General features: G+C 40.0%; 1 protein-coding gene across 3 annotated transcripts in view; it reads right to left on the reverse strand.

The window, feature by feature from the left end:
- Positions 1-20,823, reverse strand: part of LOC125452263 (hormonally up-regulated neu tumor-associated kinase homolog A) — a 43,263-nt gene extending 22,440 nt beyond the window's left edge. For all 3 annotated transcript variants that reach the window (XM_048530453.2, XM_048530452.2, XM_048530451.2), the window contains exons 1-4: positions 20,420-20,823; positions 15,931-16,223; positions 10,683-10,738; positions 7,065-7,197 (exon numbers count right to left, since the gene is read on the reverse strand). In XM_048530453.2, coding sequence (XP_048386410.1) covers positions 7,065-7,197; positions 10,683-10,738; positions 15,931-16,223; positions 20,420-20,650 — 713 coding nt within the window. In that variant the 5' untranslated portion in view covers positions 20,651-20,823. The remainder of the gene's footprint in view (positions 1-7,064; positions 7,198-10,682; positions 10,739-15,930; positions 16,224-20,419) is intronic.
- Between the last annotated feature and the right edge of the window lie 161 nt (positions 20,824-20,984).

A 20,984-nucleotide genomic window follows, 5' to 3' on the forward strand; every position in this document is an offset into this window, starting at 1 on the left:
GAAATGAGTGGACATTCACCAGATTGTGATGCCAGTAGAATACAGACAGGAAATATTGTGAGTAGCGCATGAATTACCTGTAGGTGGTCATCAAACCGTGAGGAAGATCCAGGTTAAGGGACAGAAGCATTTCTATTGGCCAGGATTGCACAAAGATGTGTTGAATTTTGCCATATCTGTTGTACATGTCGAATAGTAGGAAAGCCACAGGCAGTAATAAAACCAATGTCTTTGATGCTAATTTTGACACATTTGAAGAGCCTTTCACACAGGTTATGATTGGTTGTGTAGGTCCCCTCCCTAAAACCGAAAGTGGAAACCAGTATTTAATGTATTTACCAGGTTTCCTGATGCAATTCTATTATGGAATGTGAAGGCAAAAAAGGTTGTGGAGGAGTTGCTTACTTTATTTATCCATTATGGGCTACCCAGGGAAATTCAGCCAGACCAAGGGTCCAATTTCATTGCCAAACTATTTAAGGAGGCATTGAATAGTTTAGGCATCAAACATTTTAAATCAAGTGTGTAACATGCTGAATCCCAGGGAGCATTGGAAAGGTGGCATCAGGCCTTAAAGACATTGCTGAGGGTTTATCTAAATGACTGAGATAAAGATATCCCGTTTATATTATTAGCTATTAGAGGTGCTCCACATGAATTGACTCAGGTTACTACACTTGAATTGATATTACGACACAAACTAAAAGGGCCTTTTAAAATTAATTAAGGAAAAGTTGATAGATCTGAAATCAGAGGTCCCACAGTTGGATTATGTATCTGAGGTGAGAGAAAGATTAAACAGAGCAGGTGAATTAGTTAGACAACATTTGAAGTTGGCACAGCACATAATGAAGCAAGAAGCAGATAAGAAATCTAAAATTCATACATTTACATGTGGGGATAAAGTACTGGTGCTGTCACCAGTGGTAGCATATCCCCTCAAAGTAAGTTATAGTGGTACCTATCAGATTGATATGAAGCTAAATTCAGGTGAATTATCTGGTAAAGATGCCAGATAGGGAAAAAAATGATCAGGTATATCATGTGAACATGCTGAAACCTCACTATGACAGGGAAAGAGAACTGGAGACACAGGTACCAGTGACTGCCACTCAGAGTGAGGAATCAAATCCACATGATTTGGATTTTGATGTGCCTCAGAATAAATTGAATAATGAGGAAGTCCATTACGTAATGGGATAGGGTAGTGAGCTATGCGTACCAGGAACAGAGAACGGAATTGAAAGACTTGTTACAGTGCTATGAGGACATATGAACAAATAGGATGGGGAGGACTAACACTATAGCGCATGAAGTTGACATAGAGAATGCTGTTCTGATAAAACAACGCCCCTACAAGCTTGATCCTCTCAAAGCAGCGCAGTTTCAGAAGAAAGTGGAAGCGATGCTCCAAAAAGACATCATCTTGCCGAGTCAAAGTGAGTGGAGTTTGCCAATCGTGTTGGTTCCCAAACCTGATGGTACTCAATGATTCTGCATTGATTATTGGAAGGAAAATGCCACGACCCAAATCTGACTCATACCTAATTCCAAAGCCAGAAGACTATGTGGAAAAAGTAGGATAAGCCATTTACATTACAAAGTTGGACTTACTTCACGATTACTGGTTTCGGAGAAAGCAGAAGACTTTCAGCTTTTATACCCCCAAATGGGTCATATCAATTTAAGATAATGCCCCTTGGATTGCACCAACTACTTTCCAAAGGCTTATGAACAGACTTGTTGCAGCATTGACTAATTGTGTCATTTACATTGATGACTTAGTGATCTTTAGTCATTCATGGAAAGTTCACTAAGCTCTTTGAGATGCTATAGAAGGCAAAGTTGGTCATAAACATGGCAAAAATAGAATTTTCAAAGGGTGAAGTGACGTTTTTAGGGCACAACATTGGATACGGACAGATGACACTGAAGAACAAAAGACAAAAGCAATTAAGGAATTTCCAAGACCATCCTAAAAGAAAGAACTTCTATGGTCTTTAGGATTGAGTGAGTTCTACAGGAAATTTGCCCCAAACTTTGCTGGCGTACTGGCACTGTTGACAGATTTGTTAAAAAAGATCAAATTCCGGGGGATAGACCAATGCCAGGAGGCATTTGCGAATTTAAAAGCAGCATTAACCACTGCACCAGTTTTAGCCACGCTAAATATTCTGAAACCCTTTAAAGTCAACAGCAATGCAAGCGATGCAGGCGTTAGTGCTGTGCTGTTACCGGAGGTGATTTTGGAATTGAAAGGTCAATTGATTATTTTTCAAAAACACTCACAATCTACTGGAAAAAAATTCAACCAATGAATTATTGGTTGGTTTGCCAAGCTGACTGGTTTTCATGCAATTTTGTCTCCCTTCTAGGTGACATCATCAGTGCTGTGTAGCCTCCGTTGAAGCTGTTGTTCTGTTCTGCTCTGAATTTATATGGTCTGAGTCTGCCATGGTGGGCAGCCTTGTTTGTGGTTTTGTGCCCTAGTGGTGCGTCGATAGGATCTTTTTCAACATGTTTGTTAATTGCGTCGGTGGCTGAAAACCAGGCCTCCAGGAATTCTTGTGCTTGTCTTTGTCTTGCGTGTCCTAGTAATGTAACTTTGTCCCAGTCAAACTTCTATGTTGGAGTGTATTGAAACGAGGGAGAGTTGGTAGTGCCATTTTGTTGTGAGTTGGTGTTTGTGTATCATGGTGGTGAGTTTCCTGCCCATCCATCCTATGTAGTGTTTCTCACAGTTGCTGCATGGTATTTTATTTATCACATTTGTCCTTCTTATTGTAGGTACACTAATTGGCTAAGTGTGGCTGTTGGTTTATATGCTATCCTCATTGCAAGAGGTCGTAGGAGTCTTGTAGTCAGTTCTGATGTGTTTCTAACAGAGGGTAGGGTGGCCAGTGTGTTGGGGCGTACTGTGTCTTCTTGTTGTTGTTTGTTTGCCTGGCATTGGCGGACAAAGCTGTAGGGATAATTATTGTTTGCAAAATCTCTGTATACGTGTTCCTCTTTGTTTTTGTGTAGCTCCGGGCTGTTGCAGTGAGTTATCGTTCATTTAGACAGTCTCGACACAGCTCTGTTTACAGACACTGGGGTGGTTACTGTTGTAATTCAGTTCACCAGGGAAGAAGAGAACAACAATCAACTCCCATTTCTAGATGTAATGGTGGAGCAAATGAACAACGGGGAATTCCTTACCAGCGTATACAGAAAGGCTACAGACACAAACCAAATCATGAATTACAACAGTAGCCACCCCAGTGTCCATAAACACAGCTGTGTCAAGACTCTGCTTAAATGAGCGATAACTCACTGCAACACCCTGGAGCTGTGCAAAAATGTAGATGAACACCTATACAGAATCTTTGCAAACAATGATTATCCTACCAGCTTCGTCCACCAATGTCTGGCTAACAAACAACATGAAGAAGACACTGTATACCCCAACCACACTGGACACCACACCCTATGTTAGACATACATCAGAACTGACTACAAGACTCCCAAAACCTCTTGGAATAATATAGCTCACATACCAGCAGCCACACTTTGCAAGATACTCTCAAAGACGAGGGATCCCATCCCCACAATGAGCAGGACAAATGTGAGATATAAAATACCATACAGCAACTGTGAGAAACACTACATAGGACAGATGGGCAGGAAACTCACCACTGGGAGACCTGAACACCAATTTGCAGCAAAACAGCACAACTAACTCTCCCTCATTTCAACTCACTTCAATATAGAAGCACATCAGTTTGACTGGGACAAAGTTACAGTACTAGGACAAGCAAGACAAAGAAGAGCATGAGAATTCTTGAAGGCCTGGTTTTCAACCATTGGTGCAATAGACAGGCATGTTGAAATAGACCCCATCTACATACCACTACAGTACAAAACCAGAAACAAGACTGGCCACCATGACAGACCGGCCCATATAAATTCAGAGCAGGACAGAACAACAGTGTTTCAACGGAGGCTACACAGTACTGATAATGTCACCTAGAGGGGGAACAAAATGTTTGCATGAAAACCGGTCAGCTCAGCGAACCAACTAACAACTCCAACCACAACCCGAACTACAGATCTTCGTTAAAACATTATTCAACCAATGAAAAAGCATTATTGAGTTTGGTAATGGCCTTAAAATATTTTAATGTTTATGTTGTAAACAATACGTCAGAGACAACTGTATATACTGATCACGATGCTTTGATATTTCTGAAAAGATTTAAGGACAACAGCACCGGATTATTCCGTTGGAATCTTATGTTATAAGCATTTAATTTACAGATTGTACATGTTGTGAGTTGTGAAAATATTATTGCAGATGCTTGATTATAAGTTTAAAAGAGAAAATATTTATTTAAGATAGAAACGGTAATGTTCAACATATAGAATTAATACAAAATATGTAACTCCAGGTTAACTAGATATGGATCTCATAATGAAGGAAAGGTTTTAAAAGAAAAAATGAAAAAAATGAAGCCATCTTTTCATAATGATGGTTCTTTTTCTATTGAAGGGGGGGAAGTGTTGCGAAGTTGGGGAGTACTTGTGGATTAGAAGGCAGGAAGTTAGAATATGGTGTTTGCAAAATGCTAGGGAGAAAAGCAATGTGTGGTCCCTTTAATAGATAATGTGCTTTTTCAATGCCGATGGATGTCTGTGAGCAACAGCTTGGAAGTTTGCAAGTATACAGAAAGAAAACAAATTGAAAAATTTGTATCCAAAGGCCATACAGTTAGCAGACCAAGCTGCAGTTTTTTACCAAGGCAATAATTTTTGAATTTAGATAATCAATTTGAATCTGGCACTTAGATAACAAAAAAAAATTAAATTTAAATCTGATGGTTTTGACCACATAAGACCAATGCTGTTGTAAGAAATTGATATGTTATCAAGGATATACAAGAAGAGCACATTTGAACAAAGACAGGAGAACTAACTGCCATTTGCCAGAGTTAACAGCTTTCAGCTCTCAAGACAGAATTGTTGCTTCTCAAGGTCTTTTCTGAGTTTCACAGAAAGCACCATCTAAAGAACAAAGGTACCTATGGCACAACTAGTCAATATTCCTGTCAGAAGGATCGATGGAGAACGTTTTCCTGATACCACATTTAACAGAGAAGGCACAGAACATCCTGGAAGACATGTGACTTGGCTGTAATTTTGAGAGACTAAATTCTATTTTTTTTATTTTATATAAGTTTATCTCTTTACCTCTTTTTTGGAACAGCATACCATTAGAATCCCATTTTATTCGGGAATAGTTAGTAGTTAGGTAGGGTTTATTTGATTTGTTAATAGTTGAGTTAATTTGTTCCCTGTCAGAGTTTGATAAGATAAATTGTTATTTGTTGATTGTAAAGTGAGTGTCAACCTCTGCTTTATAACATGGGTATTGTTAGAGGTGTCAGGCCAGTGGAAGAATGGTCATATCAGCCTTGAAGCACAAATTCTGTTTCTCTCTCCACCGATGATGCCAGACCTGCTCAGTTCCTGCAGCACTTTCTGTTTTTAATTCAGATTTTTTGCATCTGCAGCATTTTATATTCATGCCATTCCACACCTGACTTAAGCCTCGTGAATGGTGGACAGGCTTAGAATAGTCAGGAGGGGAGTTACTGACTTCAGAATTCCTTGCTTTTGACCTTCTCTTATAGCCACAGTATTTATGTGGCAATTCCAGCTCTGTTTCTGATCAATGGTCACCCCCAGGATGTTGTTAATGGGGGATTCAACAATAGCAACGTCAGTAAATGTCAAGGAGTGATGGTTGGATTCCTTCTTGTTGAGGTGTTTATTGCCTGAGATTGTATGGTGTAAAAGTTCTCTGCCTTTTATGAGCCCAATCCTGGATGTTGTTTAGGTCTTATTGCTTTTGGACATGCTTCAGCATTTGAGGAACTGGTGGAAAGAATTTACATATTTACAGATAACATGCAGCTTGGAAGTATGGTGAACAATGAGTAGATAAGATATCAATTTGAAGATCACATAGATTGGCTGGATTGAATCAGGATTTGCGACTGCAGAAGGGTATAGGGTAGAAAAGCAAGAACATTCTCATGAATAGAGATAGTAGGAACTGCAGATGCTGGAGAATCTGAGATAACAAGGCGTAGAGCTGGATGGACACAACAGGCCAAGCAGCATCATAGAAGAAGAAAAGCTGATGTTTTCAGGTGTAGACCCTTCGTCGGAAGAAGGGGCTAGGCCTGAAACATCAACTTTCCTGCTCCTCTGATGCTGCTTGCCCTGCTGTTTTCATCCAGTTCTACACCTTGTTATCTCTGACATTCTCATGAACTTTTATAAACCACTGGTATGTCCAAATCCGAGAGCCACTGTTTAGGAAGGCATTGGTGAGTATGTAGGAAATATTTATGAGTCTTTTGTGAAGTGGAGAATGTTTGAGAAGGTTGAGAAGAGATTTGATAGATGTGGTTCATGTGAGCTCTGGTCAAAGTAGGTAGAGATATATTGTGCCTAATGGTGGAAAGGTCGAACACCAGAGTGCACTACTTCAAGGTGACTGACAAAAGACCCAGAGGAGAAATGGAAAAATAAACATTTTCACAGCTTGTGAGTGTGATGGAGACAAAGTCAACTGTGGCTTTCAAAAGGCAACGGCTAATTATTTGAAAAGATAAAAGATTTTCAGAGCTACAGGGACAAATGCCTTTATCCTTGTAGACCCTTTGTTCAAGTCAGCAGCTTCCACCCCCAAAGGGTTTGCCAATCATTGAACTGGAGAACTTCCCATTAGCCCTAGCGTTACGGGTTTGCCCAATGGCTTTGACTGGACAATGAGAGGACTCCTTGTCTTTTATTGACTGGATCATTAAAGATTGTAAATAGCTGTCTACTGGCATTTGGAACCTAAAACTCACACCCATTTTTGATTCTCAACACTATTGAAAATCCAATTCCATAAATCAGTACAAGATTTTCAGACAAGGTATACTAAATTGCATTAATTGCAAAAAGGATGTATATAGACATCTCAGTGCAATATAAATTTAATTTTTATCTGTTGCTCCTGATACAATCCTTACATTGACCAGACATCCACCTTGGGACCATATTTCTGATGAGCAAGGAGCTCTGGAGCAGCATAGGCAGGACTCCCACACTGTGTATTCAACAACTCCTGGCTGTCACTCTTCAAGGTGTTACTCAGTCCAAAATCTACATTGAGAAATAAACAAAACAGGCAATGAATGCAAAACAAGTTAGCTAAGACTTCAATAGGTGCTCAAGTACAGACCTTATTCTTCATTCATTACCTCACAAACATTTTTATCCCCCTTCATCTTAAACATTTGAAGATTTTTGCTGAAGTTCAGTCCTACAGGTGCCAGGCATCTACCCGTGTCAATCATTGCAAGCAATGTGTTCCACTCTCTAATTTACATTAGACAAGGCCTTCGTTTAGATGGGAAATTGAAAAGAGTAAATGAGCACGAGTAGTCTTTTATTTTAGCAACTACAGTACATCCCTGAATGGCACATGAACAGGGTTTAGACTTCCATTCATTTGATTAAATGACAAAAGAAACATAAGAAGCAAAGCAGAAGTAGCCCAAAACTTAGTCTGCCATTCAATAATACAAGAACTGATCTATTTATGGGATTCAATACACTTTCCCATCTGGCTGTCCCCTATAATCTTTAACTCCCTTATAGATAAAAAAAAGTAACTCAGCTTGTATATATTCACAGCCTCCGCTGCTCCCCAGAGGTTGAGAAGTCCAAATATTATCGATTCTTTGAGAAAAGAAGGTTCTCTTTTGTGTAATAACTGGGAGACACTTTGTTTCTAAACAGTGTCCCACGTTTTCAATTCCATCATGAGGAGAAATATCTTTCTGAGTATCTATTCTGTCAAGCCTTTTCAGAATCCTCTATATGTTAATAAGAACATTCCAATTTTTATAAACTGCATGTATGATTATGGCCGAACCTGTTCAACCTGTCCTCATTAGGCAGCCCCTTCAACCTGGGAATTAACCTAATGCACCTTCACTAATGCACCTACCAATTCAAGATTAGTCTTTGTTAAGGAAGGACACTAATTCAATACATCATACTTACGGGGATGCTGTCACCAAAGTACCACATGGTTTAAGAAATACATCCCAATTTTTACACTGTATTCACCATGCAATAAAGGCCAATAAAGTATTATTATAAAGGAATTTTACCCATTATCACCAGCTTTGGAACAAACTTCAATTTGCTGCTGGTAATACAGTACAGAATTTGACTGTTGCTAATAAAAGAGAAATGCTGCCAGATCTTTTCAGCGTGTTCAGATACTCTACCAAATTGACTACCAAGTTTTAAAGGGAATAACAATTTATATTGCATATTAAACAGGGTATTGACTGGCCTGTGAACTCTTACTGGGGATCGGTGAGCTCAGTATTCTGGCCTGCAATACAAAGATTCAATGGGTGCTGGAGTACAACTCCTACACTGACTGAGGAAGGACTCTCCTCTTCTCCCTTGGCAGAGGAATGGTGATCCTTGGATTAAACCACCATTAGTCAACTCTAATGACAGGATAGGACTATGGCAACATTTTACCTTGACTAATCAGGTCAATGCATTGGAGTGTGCACCAGAGAATAATGTCACCCAATTTTTTTTTGTTTGAAAAAGCACAAATTTCACTTCACTGCAGAGGACCTGATCCCTGCATATGAGAATATGCAGCTTCTACCAAAGCATAAATGAGCCACATTGCAAACCCAGCTAATAATTTCAAATTGTATGTTGGTGTGACTTTTGGGCACGCTTGGAATAGTTCACAAAGTCCTGCCCAATTACATCTATTGTTGGACACAATATTCTGAGTTTTCCAAGCACAGGCTGATTTCATATAGTTTGTACTCAGCCTGTTGTGAACTAGCAAGGGTTGAATACCTCTCCTGATTATTGTTTTTATTAAAACCAATTGGATGTGGTACTCAGTGGATGGCCAAGATGATAATGCATGTTTAATGCCAGAATTGTTTATAATTGTCTTTGGATTGAATCCTTATTCGAACATATTAATGTGGCTGCAACAACATTATAAAGAGTGAACAGGTGATTTCTAACTAGAATCATGGAATCATTGAATTATACAGCATGGAAACAGACCCTTTGGTCCAACTTGTCCATGAAGGCCAGATATTCAAAATTAATGCAATCCCATTTGCCAGCATTTTGCCCATATCCCTCTAAACCCTTCCTATTCATGTTCTCATCCAGATGCTTTTTAAGTGTTGTAATCGTATCAGCCTCCACCACTTCTTCTGACCGTTCATTCTATACAGACACCACCCTCTGTATGAATATATTGTCCCTTAGGTCCCTTTGAAATTTTTCCTCTCTCACCTTAAATCTATGCCCTTTAATTTTGGACTCCGTACACTGGGTAAAAAGACCTTGGCTAGTCACCCTATCCATGGCCCATATGATTTTATAAACCTCTATTACATCACCCCTTAGCCCCTGACGCTCTAGGGAAAATAGCCTCAGCCTATTCAGCCTCTCTGTTGTGAAGTTGGGTGGAGTATTTATGGATTGGGAGGCAGGAAGTTAGAATTTGGTGTAAGTAAAATGTTAAGGGGAAAAGTAGTGCGTGATCCCTTTAAAAAAGGTGATATGCTTTTTCTATGCTTTAGGGGGACAAAAATACATCTGTGGGCAACAGTTTGTGGGTTTGCAAGCACACAGAGAGCACTCAAATTGAAAAATTTGTATCAAAAGCCATACAGTTGGCAGGACAAGCTGCAGTTTTACCAAGAAAATAAGGTTTTGTATTTAGCAAATCAATTTGAGCCAGACAGTTTGATACCAAAAACCAATTAAATTTAAATCTGACCATTTTGATAAAATAGGGCCAATCCTATTGTATGAAATATTGATATGGCATCAAGGATATAAAAGAAAGGGCAGCTGGGCAAAGACAGGAGAACGAACTGCCATCTGCTACAGTTAACAGCTCTCAGTTCTCAAGACAGAATTGCTGGCTCTCACAGTCTTCTCTAAGTGTTAGAGAATGCTCCACCTAAATCAAATGTACCAATAGCACAACTGGTTAATATTCCTGACAGAAGAGTCGGCCTGAGAAGCTGTTCCTGACAGAACATTTGGTAGAGAAGGCACAGAGCATTCCAGTAGACAAGTAATCTGACTGTAGTTTTGAAAGACTAATTTTTTTGTTTTATATAAGTGGCATTTATATTTATTGGAACAGATTACTTCGAACCTGGTTTTATTTGGGAAAAGTTAGTAGTTAGAAGGGACTTATTCTTTGTTAATAATTTCATTAATCTGTTCACTGTTAGAGTTTTAAAAAATTGTAACTTGTTGATTGTAAAGTGTGTGTAGGGATTTGTTTTATTTAACTACTGGAAGTTACTTAAAGGCAGGTTACACCACTTATCACACTCCTTTTACAGATTATAGGGTGGGGTGCTCCTTTTTGGGTGCTTTAGTTTGTGTTCACAGAGGCGGGGGTCAACATCCATTTTATGTCACTCTCCCTTTAGTTCAAACCCTCCAACCCCGTCAACATCCTTGTAAATTATTTCTGCACTCTTTCAAGTTTAACAACGTCTTTCAAGCACACATTTTGTATGATTAGTTTCTAATTATTTATTTATTTTTATTACACTTACCGACAATTTTGATGTTGTTATTTTCATCGAGGAGGAAGTTTTCAATTTTGAGATCCCTTGAGAAAACAACAGGAAACAATTGATATAAATGTAGATATTCCATTTGAAATTTATTTTACATTTTAACTGAGGTTGTTTGAACAACTGCTCTTTGCTCTTTAGAATTTTTCTCTCTTTATTCCTCTGATTTACAAAGAAGGAATCTAAACCCCATGAGTTTACAATCCTAGTGTGTCAAGCTGTGATCATTTGGAATCTCTCTGTCCTTTTTAGGCTCAGAATATGATTCACTTTTCTGAATTTTCCTGTTAGCTTTCTGAAGCAGTCTGGGTACATCTCAGGCAATGAACCACCCTAAAGCCACCGCACCCGCCCACCCTTTGTGGAGGAACCAGAAGAGGGCATAGCAGAAACTGCTCCTGACGACACTGCTGTGTAGACAGAGATTCAGAAGGAGACAGGATAGGAATATCCAGGTGGAGTAGCAGAACTGAAAAACGCTGCATTTGTAGACTGGTGAAGCTCATGTTTAGCCAGAGGGAAAACTAACTTTTGAAGCCTCATCCCAAGACCATCTTCTTTCTGACAAGTAGCCTTGGCTTATTTATTGATACGCAATCCAAATTCCATACACAGAAAATTTCTACCACTACTCTACCATTTACCATATCTGAGATCAGTGTGAATTTTACTTATAGCTGCGAGGAATCTGTGGCAAAATACCTGTACCAGTGCAGGGGAAGTATCATCAGGTTAGCTACACCAACACTGCCAAGCCTACATGTTTGAATAATTTAGCTCATAAATCCAATGAATAACCATTTGTAGTTGCCTGGAGAAATTGATAGTGAAATAAATGGCTTGTAGGGTCACTTCAAAATACAACAAGAATTACCTCTGTCATATGAACTGGAGTCATGTTTAAGAAATATGAGCAGGAGGATTGGTGTGAGAAAGCATCCTCTCTTATCTCAAAGATACTGATGAACCTATAAATTCTTTTTGTAACATTCAACAAATTTCTAAGTCATTTTTTGAGTACTGGCTATAAATTAAGCTATGCACTCAACAAATCAATCCTCACAGTCTACCATGGTAAGCTTTAAAATTCTAAAATTCTGTATTTCTATCAAGGACAATTACAGTCCTTCAATAATGTCGGATGCAAAAAAAATGTTAAGATAAACTTGAGTATTTAAGTTACGTGAAGTGGTGTGATCATAGGTAAAACAATATGATTCTGCTAATTAAAAAAAAAGAGATTCCTACTTGATGACATTGTTGGATGTTCAAGACTTTGAGCTGTATGATTATGTGGCTAGAATCACATAATCTTATAATATAAAAGGTGGCCTGTTCCAGCTCTTTAACAGCTGCAAGGCAGATGTTTCTCAATTCCCTTGATAATAAGTCCATTACAGATGCTCTGTGTGAAAACATTTCTCTTCATTTCTATCCTAGAGCCAATCACGTTAAATCCATGGTTTTTGATTATAGACCCACTTGTTGAAGGAAACATTTTCTCCCTTCTTGTGTGATTTGAATTCTTCCTAGTTTTAAATATCTCTATAAGGTATCCATTAATCTCCTCTTGTCTATGGAGAACAATCCCAGTTTCTTCAATCTCTGCATACAACTGAAATTCTTTACCCATTGTATCACCCTGTTGAACCACCCTTTCTGAGGTTTTGAAAACCATCCTGAAGTGTAGTGCCCAGAATTGAAGACAATATTCCAGCTGACCAGTCGTGGTGTATGTTTATGACTTTTTTGTATATGTATTCAATGTCCTTGTTTACAAGGTAAAGTATCCCGTTAGCTTTCTCAACTGCCGTATCAACTTGTCCTGTCATCTCCAAGGATTTGTGCGCAAGTATCCCCAAGTTTTTGCATCTCCTCAAAACAGGAGCATTCAGGTTCTACAAATTTTAAATTTTGCTCCTCCCAAAGTACATCACTTCACACTCAGCGCATTGATTTACATTTGCCACACATCTGTCCAGTTAATCAATCTATCTGTGTCCCTTGAAGTCAGATAGTATCCTGGTTATGACTTCTATGTTGCCAGTTTTTGGATCATCCATAAAGTTTGAAATTGAATGCCGTCTTTCCACATTTAAGTCATTGTTTAAAGCAATCATTCTCATACTGACAACTGGAGAATTGCCTCCCCCATCCTAAACTTCCTTCTGTAATGAAAATATTTGTTCACCACTCATCTTTGCCTCTCATCTCTTTCAGCCAATAATGTCCTCAAGTCTTCACATCCCTTTAATACTGTCAGCTTCTGCTTTTTTTTCTTTATTCTTTCACAGGAAATGGCCATTGTTGACAAGGCCAGTACTTTTTGCCCACTCTTAATCTCCTTTGAACTGGTTAGCTCCCTCGGTCATTTCAGACAGCAGTTGACAGTCAGTCCATGACTGTGGGTCTAGAGGCAAGATCAAGTAAGGACAGTAAAATTTCTTCCCTGAAGGACATTAGGGAATGAACACGATGGGATTTAATGATAGTTGACAATGTTTCATGGTAATCATTACTGATATTAATTCCAAATATGTTAATTGAACTGAAATCCACCAGCTAGTGAGGTGGGATTTTGAAACCGAGTCCACACAGCATCAGCCTGAACCTCTGGATGAATTGTCCAGAGACATGATCACCATGTTAACTGCCTGCTGCCTGCTTCTCTTTCTGAATATGTCTGTTATGTGATACTTGAACAGGTCCTATTCACAAACAATCAGTTTTGACAGTACCTTTGTTAATCACATTGCCTTCAGACAGCTTACTGCTCTAGCCTGATTATCTGCAATTGACATTATGTTGTTCAGTTTTGAGAGTGCCAGGATTGAAGCGACATTTGCCAACTGCCGTAAATCTGACTTCCCGGACATCTATTGTTCGTATGGAATGAGAAAACATTCATGACTGATTTCCACTATATGATAAATTGTGATGATTGATTTAGTCACTGTCCTTTGTGATTGGTCAACATTAGACAAACAGAACCAACTGCCATCTTTCTTTATTGACTTGTTTTAGGACCCACACTCAATGTCAACAGACTCTGATCTTCATGATTGATAACAAATAAACTGCCCTCTGCCACTACATCTCAACACACTGAATAAAGCTTTACAGTATCAACATTATTCAAACTGCAACACCTACAATCAAGCACATGTTAATGTTAATTGGGTAATTATCCATCACAACACTTGTTCCGCTCAGCTTACTGCCAATCACAGGCAGTAATAAACATAGCTGTTCAAAGATGTGGAAGGGTGATTTGATTCATAAAATCATACAGTACAGAAGAGGCCCTTTGGCCCATTGAATCTGCACCAATAGAAAATACTCGAAATCTATACTAGTCCCACTGTCCATCACTTGGCTCGTAGCCTTGAATGTTGTGACATTTGAAGAGCTTATCCAAATACTTATTTTAAAATTTATGAAGTTACCAGCTTTGACCATCCTCCCAGACAGTGCATTCCAGTCTTAGCTGATCTGTTAAAAACCTAAATGTCACTTCCCTTTTCAGTTGAAGAAGTTACCATTGAAACGTAAATGTGTTTGATATTAGCAGAATGCATCATGTTGTACTAAAAGGTTTGAATTCTCCATGATGCCATGCCCTCATTTGCCCTCTCAGAGATACAACAAATGTTGGTTCATGAGCTGAGGGAGGACATTTGGAAGACATTTATTTGGGTAGAACTTAATTTGGGTTCATTTTTGAACACATCTTCAGACTGAGCAATAATAGGTGGCTTGTACAATAAGGAAAAACAGTTTCAGATATTGATCTTAAAAATCCAAAAAAATGGTTTCGATTACAGGGTGCTAGTATTGGGTGGGGTGAGATGAGATGGGGCGTGTGTCAATCAAGGCTCCTGTGGAATGTGGTGTTGGGAAGTGCTACTGTTCCTTTTGTATGCAAGCAAATATTTTACTTTTACTTTTAGTTAGTGGCTTGGAGACCTCTGAAAAATTCTGATAGATTAGGAAGCAAGCCACTTTAACCAGCATTTGGTCCACCATTAGCATACTTAGAGTCCTAAAGCCTGTGTTTATGAGCCAGAGACCATCCCAGTGCTCAAATAAAATGCTTTTCGCTCATTTGGCACCGTAAAGTATGAATAATATAGACTAGCATCTCCCTATTGCCAAGAGCATTTTTATTTACTTCAAAGCATTTTGTTTTTCTTTGGAGTTGACATCAATGTTTTCCCATCATAAGATTGTGTGTAGCAAAATACAATGAAAAATAATTTATCTTCATGTGTCAAATGCAGAGCAATCAGTAAATAAATACCTCACTTTAGATGAGAAAAGTGCGAAGTTTCATTGCAATTTTACAAAATGCTGGAAAATTTATAAAGTAACTGCTCTGATTCCTCAATGTGTTGTAATTTTGTGAAGATGTCAACAGCAATTCATGTGACAGCTAACTTGTGGAGGCCAATGTGCCGCCACCAACAATGTGATAATAGCTTGATAATCTGTGTTTCTAATGTTGTGGTCCGAGAGACAAATATTGGTCAGGAAAATTCCCTTAGTTAGTCTTCAAAACTGTGCTTGGAATCTTTTAAATCTACCTTACTTAAGGGCCTCGGAGAGGCCTCAGTTTAATATCTCATCTGAATGATACATTTATAAGTTAAATTTGTACTTTAGCCAAAGCATTTTTTTTGCATGTCAAAGGTTTAAAATCAATGTCAATCTGAGTTGTCTGCATTTTATTTTTTGTGTTAGCTTTCTGAACCTATCAGCTCCTTTTCTAGTTTATGCTTTTGTGCAAACTATTTAATTTTAAAAGTTTACACTTTGGATGTGCAAACTGCAGAGACAAAATCTTCCCTTGATGGAAAAGAACACTATCTAACAACTGAATTAGCACCATATATATCCATCTAAATTAAGTAAATGTTTCATTCTCGCTGTTTACGTGCTTTGCTCAGAAATAAATTCCATTGACAGCTTACTATGGGTGTCCTATATTAGTACTTGAGGATTATTTTCTAATTCTGCACTGTTCGTAGCAATGCCTGAAATTCAAAAGGGCCATCTTATAACCATTTAAAATACGCATGCACAGCAGGACAGAATCAATAAACTGTTTGGTGTATAAAGTTTGTGTTAAGTAGCTCCACAACTGAGACAGGATAGATAACCGCGATAACAGATGCATGAGGAGCAGTATCTGACTCTGCCAATGGGCAGGCTATGATTCCGGTTCTACCTGTGTACTATCGTGTGACGATGGAGATGTTCCACCGCTGACAAGATCTGCCTGGTGTATTTTCTCACTTCTTTTTCTTCCAGCTTCTTCTTTTCACAAATTCTATCCATCAGGTCTCCTCCCTGGCATAACTCCATAGCCATGTAGTAGGAGTTCTCTGTCTCCAGGGTTTCAAATAACTGAACAACGTTTGGATGCTTGATCATTTGGTGGATGCGGGGCTCCCTTTTCATATTCTTCCGCACGTAAGTGTCCTGCTTTGCTTTTTTCTTGTCAATCACTTTGATGGCTACCTGGTAAATAAAGCAAATTAAGTTAATGAACACATATAGATATTGGCCAGCAGTGTGATTGCTCTGCCTTGAGCTATTCCAAGGCTATCAAACAGATGTCTAAGGGTTCAGTCAGTATGGTGGTGACCTGTGTGTGTTTATATTCCTTACCAAATGTCAACCTTCCATCTTGTTGGATCCTGCTTCTCAGTATAAGTGTCCAGGTACCATGCTAGAGGTATTTTAAAATCCCATTATAACATTTAATTTGGGCTCCATTCTTGTTGTAAGTCCCTATTGTGAAATTGGTTGACCCTGGAGCTTTGATTCATCTGGTCATTGCAAATCAAGTCCCCATCCATCAACAAGGGCCCTGTAAGAGCTCTGTATAAAGGGCTTATCTCCTTCAAACAGGCCAGTTACTGGTTTGTCCTCTTAGCTTGCTGGGTGACTTCTGTGTCTTCTTTGAGTTTTAATTTCTGCCTTGAGTAAATTAATTACGACTTTTAGGAAATCACTTTACTTTGGTGCAAGACACATTATACCCACTTTGTAAAGTGTTTTATTCTGTCCACATGAAGTCTGGTAGGTCTTTCTTCAGGGCTGAGGATAGAGGAACAGGGAAGAAAGCAAGAGAGAGCAGAAGTGACTGCAAGTAGAGGAAGGAGGAAAGCACTGCGCAGGAGGCCAAACCACAAAGGCTCTTTAGATAGTTGCTCAGCGATGCCAGGGAGGTGGTCATGGAGCATTACAGCTCCAGGTGGAGCCCATGGACTGTGCTGCTTATCACTGCCAAGGTCACCTTGGACAGTGACCGTTCTACCACAGGTTCATTCCAGTTTCAAGCAGGTTTCACCAGGGACACATTGCAGTTCATTTGCTATAACGAGGAGATTCTACACAAGGAATGCACACACTTCATATTCCCAATGGATAGAGTGAGAGAGGACAAGAAGACAAGAGGCATGGTCTGCAAGTCCCTGCGAGGGCTGATCCCAAGTACCAGAGTAGCAGCCTACTGGCTCAAATCCATACCCTTACTCTCAACTATCCCTAGCTTCCCTCTGATCTTCCCGCACGTCTTTTTCACCTTTTCTGTTTCCTTGATCTTACTCTCAATAAACTGACGGCCATGCAACTTCCCTCCTGGTCTTTATGGCAACTGATATTTTTCAAAGTTCACTCTCTTAAGTCTCAAATTCCCTCCATTATTAATATCCTGGAGCTTACTATTGATCAGAAACTGAATTGGACCAGCAAATACTGTGGCAACAAGGTGAGAGGCTAGGATCTCAGCCTCTGACTTCTCAAATCCCACCCACCATACTCAGGGCACAAGTCAGGAGTGGAATGAAATACTCCCAAATTGCCCAGATCAGCATTAATACAATAACACGGAAAAAGCTTGACACTGTCCAGGCAAAGCAGGCTGATGATCATTCCCTTTCAACATTCACTCTCTTCACCTCCAATACAGAGTGGCAGCAGTGTGCACCATCTAAAAGATGCACTGATACAACTCATCCTTGCTCCTTCCACAGCACTCCTTCTCCTAAACCTGCAACTTCTACTACCAGACAATAAGGAAGAATCTGTGTGGAAAAATCACCAGCTGCAAATTTCCCTTTGAGCAGCATGTCATCCTGACTTGGAATGATTTTGCCATTATATCACGGCCACAGGGTCCAAGTCCTGAAATTTCCATCTTCATATCAATGTGGTACACTTACACATCACAGGGTGTATAGGTTCAAGAAGACAACTCACCATCACCCTCTCCACAGTTATTAGGAATGGGCAATAAATGTTTGCCTAGCCAGTGATGCGCACATACTATGAATGAATAATAAGGAAGACTGTGCTCTAAATCTGATCACTTGAACAGTGCAAATTCTATCTCTTCACTACTGGTGACTGCGTCTTCAGATGCCAAAAGCTAAACATGGAAAATCCCTCTCAAAAATTTTCCACTTCATTTCTCTTATCTTCAGATACTGTCCTCTCTGTCTTCATTAGACCATTGTCAGAAAAAAGCCCTTGACTGCACCATCCTTGTAAATTACTATCCCAGCTCTGACCTCAATTTCCTCTCAAAAGTCTTTGAATGTGTTGGTGCCTCTCAAATCCAAGCCTATCTTTCCCAGAACTCCATAGTATAATTTCTCCGCTAAGGTTTCTGCTCCTGACATAAACCCAAAATGTCTCTTTTCAAAGTAGCAAATGACGTTCCATGTGACAGTGATAAACTTAATATGCCTTGCACATCATTCCCGACCTGTCTGCATCCTTTAACATGATTGACTGCACATTCCTCCTCCAACATCTCTGAAGCTGCACTCACTTGTGTCCACTCTTATCTATTTAAAAGTAACCAGAAAATCACCATCAATCACTTATTTTGCCATACCTGCCCTGATAGGATCCAAGAATTTGTTCTGAGCCCTTCCTATTTATTGTTACATTAACTGAAAGGGTAATATTAGATTTTACATTTATGTTGGCAATGCTCATCTCTTGCTCACTACCATTTCCTTCAACTCCTCCCATGGTGTTGAACTATCAGACTGCTTATCTGACATGCATTATTAGATGAGTAGCTCTGGGAAAACCGAACACTTGTGTTTGGTCCCAATTCCAAACCACATTTCATTGTTATTTACAGCATTCTTCTCCTGAGGAAATGTCCAAGAGGAAACCCGACTTTTTGCAACTGTGGTATTATTTTTAATCGCAAGATGAATTTCAAACCAGGTACGGCACTCGTACCACAACTGCCTACTTCCAGCTCTGTAACATTACCTGACTTTGCCCCATTTCACCTCATCTGCTGCTGAAATGCTCATTCCTAATTATTACCTTTATATTTGATGATCATAACAGACTCCTGTTGGACTTCTACATTTGAGCTTCTGTAAAGTTGACGTCATCCAAAGCTCTGTGGCCCATATCATTATTTGCACCATAACTAGCTTCTTCAGATCAAACTTTTCCACAAAGAGCACCATTGTAGGAAAATGGTGAAAATAGTATGGTGGGGTGGGGTAGTGGGGGAAGAATGAAAAAATACTCCTTTTTAACCGCAGTAGCTCCATTAGATAAGTTTAAATGTCCAGTGTGAAAGTTAATGAATGGGTGAAAGAACGAAGGTTAGTCAATGGGTGAGTTGGAGAATGAATGAATGGGCAGAGTACTATGGTGGGTTGGTGGCTGAGGTGAATGGACAGGGTGCTATGTGGAAAGTGTGAGGTGGAGTCAGGGAATAGTCAAGACTGGTTGGGTGAGGGGGAGAGGGTGTCTACGGCATCAAACTGATTGTTTTTGGCTAGTTGCATGGTTAGTGAGGAGTATGATTTATTGGCCTAACAGTTCCCGGGTAAAAATCCTGGTTAGTATGTCAGATGTTTCTTAAATCTCTGACTCTGACTATGAGGCCCCTGGGGAAAAGGGGAATTGTCCTTCAGAAGTTCAAACTTCCCAGAAAATTCCCACAGAGATCATTGTGTTGGGACTTCTGTGAGGCCTTCCTGACTGAACCTGAGGGCCATGCCTTTAATTTTCAATGACCTCCAGACATCAGAAGATCTGGCTCCTCATGTAGGAAGCTGTACATGGAGGGGACGATGTGAGGAATCAAACAGGCATAGCATGGCTTTAACAAACTGAAGCGACAGTTTAAGAAGGGAAAACAAACCCTTTGCGAATGGGAATATGGTGTCTGTTGTTAAGCAGGAAGGAGGACACGGGAAAGACACAGAACAGTTAAAGAGCCTGATGCATGCATTTTCAGACAGTAACTGGCTCACTGAGGTGGACTGGATTAGAACAGAGACACAATCATTCAGTGTCCCAACTGCAGTTGGTTCTGAGCTAATACTTCAGTCTAATTGGAGAGAAGAGGCAGAATAGCGTGAGGAAAGCAAACGCGTACATGAAATTGAGTTGAATGGGATTGAGTATAATAAGCACTGATAAACTCCAACAGTGTGGATCAGCTTCACCTCAGACCTCAAGTATACAACAAAGCACTGTTCATCCGGGCTCATTTATTTTATTCTCCTATGTTGGATTCGATTTTTTTTCTTATTTTAACCTGCTTTTTATTTGGGCAATTTTCACCGGACAATGAATTAAAAACAAAACATCTCGAACAGATACTTTTTCGGGGTTGTCACCTATTGACCCAGAAGCCAATGTACAGCCCCCCGGTTGGTCCTTACCTTTTCCCCTGTTGGAACATGCAGTCCTTCCATCACCTTGGCAAAGGAGCCTTTGTTGATCATTTTACCCACCAGGTAATTCCCGACCCGTTTCGTGTGAGAGAAACTTTTCATCAGATCCTGAGGCATGGCCATGAAACACTCGGGCACTTGCGAGTCCTTGCCGGGTTGGGCCGGTTGCCCTTCTTCGGCCCCCTGTGTCACGATGTGTTCCGGAGCGAGAGCAGGCATCGCTGGGCTCGGTCCGCGCAGGCTGAGCCGAGAGCCGCTGCTTCCCACCTTCGCTCCTTCACTGCAGCTCTCTCTGCTCCGTGACCAGCATCGCCCGCAGGCCGAGCTCCGAGCCCAGGATCACTCGACTCCTCTCTGACAGATCAGTTAATGATTTACCTCCAGGCATACCGGACCCCTCAAGCGCAACGATGGCATAGATAATTAACCACGCCGACATCCTCCCGGCCCATCCGCAACAGATATTCAATCCCAGCGTGGAGATCATCCTTGTGGCACAGCCAGGGATTTGTGTGCTTCCAACCGATGATCCACTGTGGAGTGGGGGCAGAAA

This window comes from Stegostoma tigrinum, chromosome 4, assembly GCF_030684315.1.
Source record: "Stegostoma tigrinum isolate sSteTig4 chromosome 4, sSteTig4.hap1, whole genome shotgun sequence".
Taxonomy (NCBI): domain Eukaryota; kingdom Metazoa; phylum Chordata; class Chondrichthyes; order Orectolobiformes; family Stegostomatidae; genus Stegostoma; species Stegostoma tigrinum.